The following is a 10,224-nucleotide window of genomic DNA, read 5'->3' as shown; positions in this document are numbered from 1 at the left end:
TGAACTGACCTTGAAAAGGACCGTACAGAACTTTGGTTATCTGGGTCTTCTTTTCTTAGTTCTTTTTTTTTACTTTCTCGGTTTGTGCATATGTATTAGTAGAGAATAGTTGTGTGGCTTTCTTGTTTGTTAAAAGTTTTGTTTCAGCTTCCCAAATTCAAACCGAGGAGTGAATTTCTTCTTTTCTCCCCTAAACTCCTTCTGTCTTTAATAAGACAGAGGAGAATCGTTAAGGAAATTCGAGGGGTTATTTGCCTCGGCCCTCGACCCTTAACACAGATGCTGTCCAACTCTGGTTCCTGAAAGAACTTCTGTATCTGCTGACTAGAAAATTTTGCTGCTGAATTAAAGTCAAAGGCCTTAAAATTATGCTTATCTAGATATAGACTGTAGACCACTAGCAGAGGGTCAGGTGTATCAGAAAGTATTCTATAAAAGGAAAAAGGAGAAACCCCATACATTGATATTATGTATGCAGAAAACAAGGGAACAAAACAGAGGAAACAAAATTAAAAGACTATGCGAACAATCAGAATGTAGACAAATTTCAACTGGTTATGATTCAAAACCATGTGTCAACATTACACACAATGGCTTTGAAAGAGTTTTCCAAACAGGCGAAGCAGGCAATGGGCTTAAAAAAAATTAGAACTGCCCCCTATAATCTGATCTAGGTCCTATCAGAAATAAGCACTAAACACTATTATTGTGAGTTGGCCTAGATAAACTTTAAAGGTCCCTTCCAACCCAAACTATTCTATGATTCTTATATAAGCACAATTTGGAAAGAAAACCATCAAAACAGAGCAATGGAATTAAAAACTATCCATGACTATGAGAATCATGTATAGAATTCAAATTAACTCTCTCTTACCAGTACACATTCACAGTAACTCTGTTGTTTGCAGCATAGGCCTTTTAAGCATACAAAAGTACCACAAACTAGACAAACGGCAGGATCTTTAGGAACCTTGGTACAAACAGTACAAGTCTTTCTGTGATAATACTGAAAAATGGTGTTATAATTCTCAGGCAGCTGAAGGAGGCGTGGTAAGTCCCATTTAGGTTCCTGTATAAGCAAAGCCTACAAAATAAGATGACAATATATCAGTTCTGCTCATTCATTGATGCATTTATATTTCCTGAGAAAAGAGAATATCAAAGAAAGGAAGCATGCAGTTGAAAAATCTCTCGCTTCTGCAATTCACAAATTTATAAGTCAAAATTCACCTTGCAATAGTCACCTGCCTCTGGTTGAACACCCTCCCAACTGTGATCACGTTTCGCCTTTTGCAATGGGTGCAAAATGGAAACTGGCCTTTGCCCAAGGACACTTTCTGAATGTGACACGTAAGTGCAGAAATCTTCATAACTGAAACAGGAGGATTAAGAGCAGTCTACGGGGAAGACTCCCCCACTTGCTACACTAAGGTATCATGGCAACATCACACTACTACCAAACTCTGGCACTGACTATAAAAGTTGTCTCCTAGCTAAAATTTAAACTAGAAGTTTCAAAAACAGAACTGAAGTTAGACACTCTAAATGGTATCTGAAGACATCTGCCTGATTTTCAGAACTGTCGCACACATAAATTTTGAGGCCATTAAGAACTTACCAGTACTCACAAATTTTTGATAAGGCAGGCATGACCTAAATACTGGTTTCAAAGCCTAACTCTTCTCTTTTACTCTTAAAAACACTGTCCAATTTTATGGGGTTGTTTGGATTTGATTTGGGTTTTCTTCAACAGTAATGTGTTTTCCTTCAACCTGCTCATTTTTACTGGGTTTGTAATTGATGGGCACAGGAGTAAGATGCGATCCTTCCTGGAAGCTGTAAAAATTTTGAAGACTGTATGACCTCAAAACCTGACTCGCAGGAAAAAAAAGAATAAAAAGCACATGTACCTTGTTCCTCTTCATGGAAAGAATGCCATCAGTTTCACTGCAATCTCTCTCAAATACCTATCAGACTGGCAGCAACTATATTTTGAAATTAATCTGAGTATTCAAATTTTCATTCACAATAGCCCAATTTGTGCCTGCAAACGTGCAAAGGCAAGTGCAGATCATGCTGCAGAGTGAAGAATGCATCTGGCTTGTGTCTTTGACACCATAAACTTAGGAGAGAGGGACTTGAATTGTTGAGATGCAGCTTCTTCATACAAACAATGCAGCAATGTTGAAATATTTCCATTTCACAACTGATATTCCAATTGCACTGATTCAAGTCTTGGTATTGATTCTTTAACCTTCAGAGAAGATACACCATCTTGTATCAGTCAACTATTAAACAGCTTTTATCCTTTTGATCTTTTTCAGTATTGCAACTGAAGATGCTCAAAAATATCAATAATGTCTATCAGGCAAGAAAAACTTCCGATAAGTTTTTTCTTAGAAGTTTCTATTACATGCCCTTGATAGAAGGTGAAGAAGATATGGGTACACTCAGTATCATCTAAGGATAGCATTTCTATTTTCTGTCTCCAGCAATCATATAAAAAACAGATAGGGTCTCTTACTCCTATTTCTAACCAATTTAATCCAACCCACATGCAATAACTAATACTTCTGACTACAATTTCCTCTCTCATTTACAAGTCAGGTCCTCAGATCCTTATCCAAAAAACCAGTGTGTATGCATAGGGAATCAAGCGGTAAATAGTCCTGGTGTGGAAGAAGCTATTTTGAAAGAAGTAACTTTGCTACATACCTTTACTTGATCTGGATGTCTCTCTGCAAATGAAGCCAATTCTGAGCACCACTGTGATATCATGTCAAATGCTGGCACTGGCCAATCGAGACAAGAGGCACTGGTGAACTGATGAGCCGACTGAAAAGATGGTAATAGACCCAAGCAGCTTGCAAGAACGGCAAATTCTTCATCTTCCTTTTAGGTATGAAACCAGAGAGGTTTAGATTAGTACTTACACTCTGAATTTTTAAATAACTTATTAAAAATTTATCTATCCCAATTAAAAAAAAAAACCAACCCACATTCTAGTACAACAATGCTAATAAGTCATGTTCAGTGACATGGAAGAGCTTCCATTTTTTCCAGTTTGAGATAAACTGGATTCTCAAAATACAACAACACTGGTCAGGGAAAAAAATATATAAAACAAAAACCCCCAAAACCCCTGCAAAGCCACAAATCCAAAAAACACCAAAAGAAAACTCCCAGCCAACTTCTTGTTGAGCACCCCAACATAGACTGTAGCTGTTTTAGAGATGAGATGATTTTGAGACAAGGAAATGAGGGAGTGGGCTTGCAGCAAACTCTACTTAAATCAGTGGTGGAACTTAAACATAATTGTCCGCTAATGCAACATCTCTGAGAATAAACTCCAAGTATTACCAGGCATTAAGCAAAATCAGCACTGAATTCCAGTCTGTGTGAAAATCATGCTATCTCTGCAAATACTGGATAAGTTTTAAAAAATATGTTGATTTCATGAGATGTGCATCTATGACCTGATAAAATAAGCATGTGTTTGCTGAACTTTAAGAATATAGTAGCATTTTTCAGGGAAACTGCCTTGAAAGCAAATTTATAAAGATAAACAGTGCTACAGAGCAATGCTATAAAATATGATCTAAAAAAAATAACTTAGGAAAGAAAATACATACCATGAAAAAGACATCTTAATTTTTTTTTATCCCTACCTTTTTAAATGGAAACATTTGAGTGTGCCTATCAATCTGTACCTGGCAACTAAGTAAATCCCCTCCAAAAAGATGGTGTTGAAGAAGGCTTGTGATCCTGAGGAAGGGCAGGCAGAACTGCTGCAGGTAACACTCTACAGAATCAGGATTTACCTATGGGGGAAGGAAGCAATTACTAAATTCTGCCCCAGATAATTTGTCTCCTACATAACAAACTCCAATATGAACCAAATGGGTTTTTAGCATATATATAAACCACTGCCTCAAATATACATTCCTCAATACTCAAATATACATGTACATACACTCAAATATACAAAGGCCAGCATTTCACTAATAAACTGAAAGAACTCTGTGGGTTTTATTTCCACTTCAACAGAAGTTTTTTCTACTTAAATATTCTGTTTTCCAAGTGTTTGAAAGGTCTTTCATACATATGATTAAAACCACAACTATAAGAAGTATTTGTCTATAATTTTCTCAACACAGCACTGGCCACATAGAGTATTAGTAAAAGAAAGATTTGCACAGGCAAACTGTCCCAAGAAATGTGCTTTGATCTAGAAAAAAAAGACTTGTACTTAAGTCTTTAGCAAGATCAAAGAAAAATCATTGTAACAACTCTGAAAAACTTAAGTAAGAGACAGACAGGGGACATGCTGGATAAGTTCTTAGGAGTTGACAATACCACTGTCAATTCTTCCGTCTCTCCTTCTTCATATACTTTCCCCTTAGACAGCTCACTAATCACATGACACAGCAACACTTCCCAAGATTTTTCGCCACTGGAGGTATTCTGCAAATAAGGAGGAAAGAAATCCATGTAATGAAAAGGAGAAGTTCCTGTAAAAGTATTAGTGATGAAGTACATTTTCTTTTGATCGATACATAAATTTTGACCTGCAAAGATACATCATGTTTAAAAAAAAAATTCTATAGAAAGGGACTGTATTTAGCTCATAGAGTGAAATGTGAATTGCTAATTCAATTACATATATTCTAAGCTGAGTGTTACATGAAAACACTTTTACAATGTCACATTTTCCGTGTTTTTGATGTGCGTATAAAAATGCTTACTTTAAAACTGGGAAGAATCTCTTTATGGGTATGTCATGTTTTAACAGAATTTGAATTCTCATACAACTAGTTAGAAAAATCCAGTAAAAATAATTTTTGATAATGTACCAACCAAAATGAAACCCATGCTATGTATTTTAAGTTCAAACGAGTCTATCAGAAAACTGAAAGTTGTGTCTGGAATGAACAGTATCTACTACAGACAAAAAAAATATTTAGTGGAAGGAATAAATAGCCACTTAGCTTTGTGCCATAGCATTGACATTTCAAGACAGCAGTTATAGAAAGCCATCAGAAACAGAAAGCAGTATTCCCATAAATATTCTTTATCTAAGTCATAATAAATTCTACTCAGTAAAAACATGATTGGATGTGAATTTTGAACTCTGTTAGTGTACCATCAACAATGAGGGAGTAACAAGCAGTGAGGGAGTGGAACATTACTGGAATTCTTTAAAAAAATTCCAAAGCAACTAGGTGAAATGAAATATATTAAGACTTTGGTATGTAACATTGTATATATTTCAGTAGTAGCCCATTTTTACATCAATTATAGTTGTTAATTTTAGATGGTGTCTTCACATTTCAGCACCCAGAAGGCAGAGCTGCTGTTTATGCTCATAGTCTAAGAGCCAGAAGGCAACACAAATTTAATTCGGCAGCTGGGACACAACTTTTGTCTACATTATTCCTGGAAGTTTACTCTGCAGGCATTTACAGTGTGCGTCTTATGACACCGTAAGGCACCTTGCAAAGATAATGAGAGTGAAGTTGGGAATCGAAAGTAGAATATTCACCTCTCAGCCCTGCTGAGAAAGTAAACTCAATGTTGTTTGTTCATTTGCCATGAATATAGAGGAGAGACTTCAGCTTGTGTTTGATGTCTGGAATACTAAACTGAAATACATTCACTTGGCATTATCCACAGACAAAAGTTAAGTAAGGTGATCTGTCTAGCATCCCAGGTTCAAAACGTCAATATTATCAGCACATAAGAAAAAGCCAGCTCTAACCATATATTTTAAACCATTTAGGCCTCAAGAAACTTTAAAGAATGAACTTGGATTCCTAAGCTGGAAAAAAAAAAAAAGCAGCTTCCTTTGTGATGCAAAGAGAAAGAATTCACCTGAGAACTCTGGCCCGGCTCAAGTAGAGAAGAGCTGGGAGAGACAAATAGGGAACTGTGTGATTACCACTGGATGGTCCTCAGTGCTCAGAGGTCTCTTGCACACACATAGGGTCCAGGCAGCAACATTATGCACAAGGAGGTGCAGGAAACTGAAAAGACATCTGGGGAAGGGCAAATTTGCATATGGGACTTCTGCAAAACCTCTGCACTTGGGGTGGATTATCACTGTGGTGGCATGGAAACCAAGAAGGAAGTGCAGGGAGTCCCTGAAGGCCTGAGGATCATGCAGAGATCACCCTAAGCACATACTGCCAACCTGCTGTCAGAACTTGGACCTCTGTATGCAGGTGAGCTACACAAGAAAGACAAGAGGAAGGAGGCATACGTTTTCAAGGAAGAGTGAGAGATGCTGTCAGTATACAGTGCATATGCAGGAGGGAGCAGTGTTCCTATCTACCTCCTTTTGTTCTCCCACTTGGAAAACTGAACAGAAGTTAATCTGTTGTGTTATATGAATTACATTAAATCACAACATCCATTCACAGTAACATACTGTTTAATGTGCTACTATTTCCCACTTGGCCTCGTCATCCATCAAAGACAAGCCCACTAGTGAGAATTCCACTAAAATGGAGAGGATCATGCAGAGATCACCCTAAGCACATACTGCCAACCTGCTGTCAGAACTTGGACCTCTGTATGCAGGTGAGCTACACAAGAAAGACAAGAGGAAGGAGGCATACGTTTTCAAGGAAGAGTGAGAGATGCTGTCAGTATACAGTGCATATGCAGGAGGGAGCAGTGTTCCTATCTACCTCCTTTTGTTCTCCAACCTCTTTTGTTCTCCCACTTGGAAAACTGAACAGAAGTTAATCTGTTGTGTTATATGAATTACATTAAATCACAACATCCATTCACAGTAACATACTGTTTAATGTGCTACTATTTCCCACTTGGCCTCGTCATCCATCAAAGACAAGCCCACTAGTGAGAATTCCACTAAAATGGACTGTCTTTAATATCAAGAGAGATGGCTATTTAATAAATCTGTTTTCTGAGCCATTATCATAATTTGCAAGCCTCAAGTACAAAGTGCTTTATGAGAAGCAAATGCTTTCACATGCTTCTGTAAGAAAGTATCTTAGTACGTAGAAGCCCACCTACCACAAGTCTGTTTTCATACAACAAAATCTCTCACTGCAGACAGAAAATTAAGCATTGTAAATGTATGTTCAGATATGTATAACTCCAACCTCTGCTACTTAGAAAAAGGCAGTACACATTTATCGTACGGATGATGAAAGAATATAAGGTGGTAACACTTCAATCTCTTTATATTCTTTCTATTACAAACTTTAAACCACAAAATTATCTATCACTTGGGAATCACTTCAGTAAACAGAAAAATGGAGAAAAACCCTCACAGCAACAATCTCAAGCAAAAGTTCTTGAAATTCTAAGAAAATCAAAAATATATTGGAAGAAGGGATGGACAGGGAGCTAACAAAATGCAGTACTGCTCAGTGATGTCAAATGCGTAATGCACATCCAGAAAAAAAAAAAAATCTCACATAGTGCTGTTTGGCCAACAGATAGTTTGTCCTTAATATCTTGGAAGTAGTGACTGACCAGTATGACAAAACTAACTTACATGTGAAAAGCAGGTCATGCTTCTCAGTGCATGCTTCATTTTCCAGCCAACATAAACTAAGGCCTGGTGCTTGTATAAGTGGTATTCCTCCACCCACTTCCTCTCCTGGCCCACATGCTTCCATCCTTTCCCTTGGTCTGGCATTGGCATTCTTCTGATCTGGGGAATCAATTGGTGGAGCAGAAAACTAACTGAAGGATGAAATGAATGCCAGTGCCAGTGGAGGGAACTGTATCTTCTGGTGGGAACTGGCATTCAATCAGCTGAACTGACATAGCAAGATGTGCCTTCACTTCACTGGTAAATACTATCAAAAGGCCAAGAAACAATAGTGAAATATCTACCTACCTAATCTACAAATTTCCTTTTCTGCCTCTTCATCACATGAGCAGCTCTAAACCACATACTGAGAGAAATTTATATAGCTAGCCACGAATACCATGAACAAGTAAGAAAAAGAAAGGTTATTTCCCCACCAACAAGCTTGCCTGCTTTTCCTGTAAAGGAGTGCAACAGATCAACCATGGTTTATCTAGGAAGGCTTCGATTTCACAAGAAGGAAAGCCTCATTTACTCAACACCATTGCAGCAAACTCAAGACTGAAACTATGGAGATACAGCCTCAAATCTGAAACTTAGTTCTGGAACTAGATATTCATTGTGAACCTTTTTAAGTTTCATCACATACCAAAACCTGCAAAAATTGCACACACAGAAACAAAAGACTGGATTTTTGTGAAGGAGAAGCAAATTATTATAGACAAAGCAGAATTATCTGTTAGATTCCTACCAGAAGTATATAAGCAAAAATTCCGTAAATGTTTTAAAAAATTAACCAACCTTTTTAAGAGCTCCTGACTCTTCCCATGTGGTCCTATCTTCAGCACTGCATTTAACTGAAAGTGCAGCCAAGGCTTGAGTATACAATAAAGTGAAAAGCACTTTTATAATGCAGGTGAAGTGCTCTGCATAAAACAAAGAGAAGTCATTTTTAAACACTTGATATTTTCAGCAAATATATATTACAGAGCCTCTAGTTATGGAAATGATGCTTGTCAAATGAAAAGCAAGTGCTATAAATAATTACAAGCCCCTAAAACATACAAAACAACATAAATATATTTACTGGCTTTCAGAAATGACTTGGCAGCTGTAGTGAATGGAACAAGTACAGGACAAGTAATTTTATACTGCTCTGTATGTTCACATTAATCCTGATCAGCAGTGAATTCCTCCTAGGGACCTGGTCACATTACAAAATTCTATTTTGTCCAAACGTTACATCAGGTTAAGGAATTGATTACTGACAGCTACAACTAATCAGGTGCTGTAAATATAAGCAAATGCATATGCTGCCATCTCTTCTGGCAATGATTAAACCATTTGGGGTAAGTTACATTCACACAGATACTGGAAAAGTCAAGTTCCCAAAGAAATCCCTGCGAGAAGGACATGTAGCATACTTCGGTTTCTATCCCTTCACTTCCAGATACAGAACCAGCCGTACAAGAGTTGCTGCAAATCACTCTATAGTGAGTACCTATTTACTGGACCTCACGTCCAGAAGCAGGATAATAGACAGACTGTCATTTTACAACTCTCCTTCTTTTAGAAGACCCCTATTGTTCAAATTTCTCTTAATGTTTAAAGGATTTTTATCTCCTGCATATAGGCTGCAGAAAAAAGGCTTTGAAATCTTCTCGGGGAACCTAACAACAGAGGCAAAATAAGACTTTCTAAAACTGGAACAGGAAAAAAGTTGAATGTGATCCTTCTCTGAAATGAAGATATGGTAGCAGGTTTTTCTTCTTCTTCTTTCTATTTTAAGTTTTATTTCCCATCCCAAATAATCTTTTTTATTAAAATCTAGGCAGATCAAAGAAGTTTCTATCATCACACCATTCCTTAAGCACAAACATAACTATAATATATATCGAAAGCAATGTATAATAAAATGAGGGTTTTAAGAAGTCCTCTCAAGCTCTGAAATCAAGCAAACCAATTTTATTTACATAAGCACCTCAGAAAAATTGGGTTTAATTCATTCTTTCTTCCCAAAGCATTTAAACAAGCTTTGTGTATGAAAATGGAAAGCAGGTAATGGAGATGAAACTTCTTGCTTCTCCTTTCTTAGATCTAGTATTAAAACCCATCACTGGATTCTATAACAAATGCAGCCAGGCCTTGAGTACGTAATTAAATCTGTGAAATAACAACTGCTTTTTTTATGTAACAAATGTTTTACAAATCAACGAAGACATGGGCTGTGAAACTTTTTAATGTCACAGGGCATACACAACAAGCACAATTTAAGTACCTAAACGATCATTTGCTTTATTTTGTATCTACTATACTTCATCCACCCCATTCTAGAGCAGGTAGCATTATAATGATTTTTCCTCTCCACTTTTCCCCAGAAGGAGAATCCACCGGATCCTATTAGATCTCTAGGCCCTGATTTCTTCTTCTGCTGAAACATCCATTTTCTTAGCAATCCTCCTTCTAAAGCATTAGTGGACGAGCTTTCAGTAAATTTTGTGGGAAACAGATCTACAAGATCAAACCGTATGCACTCACAGAACTGTAAAAATTGCCTCATCGGCCAGAGCTACAATCTGTAATCACAGCTTGAACCGAACTCAGGTACTGAGCTCTCCATCACAGCAGGTACAAGCAATAGAGATCAACGTGAAAGCAGG

At 37.2% G+C, this 10,224-nt stretch overlaps 1 protein-coding gene across 1 annotated transcript in view; it reads right to left on the bottom strand.

Moving 5' to 3' along the window:
• The window catches only part of UBR3 (ubiquitin protein ligase E3 component n-recognin 3 (putative)), a gene marked incomplete at its 5' end in the record, with an annotated part of 74,665 nt that overhangs the window by 3,216 nt on the left and 61,225 nt on the right, over positions 1 to 10,224 (bottom strand). Inside the window, 5 exons of the mRNA XM_010137491.1 lie at positions 875 to 1,084; positions 2,716 to 2,892; positions 3,711 to 3,821; positions 4,357 to 4,464; positions 8,366 to 8,490. Coding sequence (XP_010135793.1) covers positions 875 to 1,084; positions 2,716 to 2,892; positions 3,711 to 3,821; positions 4,357 to 4,464; positions 8,366 to 8,490 — 731 coding nt within the window. The remainder of the gene's footprint in view (positions 1 to 874; positions 1,085 to 2,715; positions 2,893 to 3,710; positions 3,822 to 4,356; positions 4,465 to 8,365; positions 8,491 to 10,224) is intronic.

Source organism: Buceros rhinoceros, unplaced genomic scaffold (genome assembly GCF_000710305.1).
Source record: "Buceros rhinoceros silvestris isolate BGI_N320 unplaced genomic scaffold, ASM71030v1 scaffold2856, whole genome shotgun sequence".
Taxonomy (NCBI): domain Eukaryota; kingdom Metazoa; phylum Chordata; class Aves; order Bucerotiformes; family Bucerotidae; genus Buceros; species Buceros rhinoceros.
This window is presented reverse-complemented; position numbering and strand designations above follow the sequence as displayed.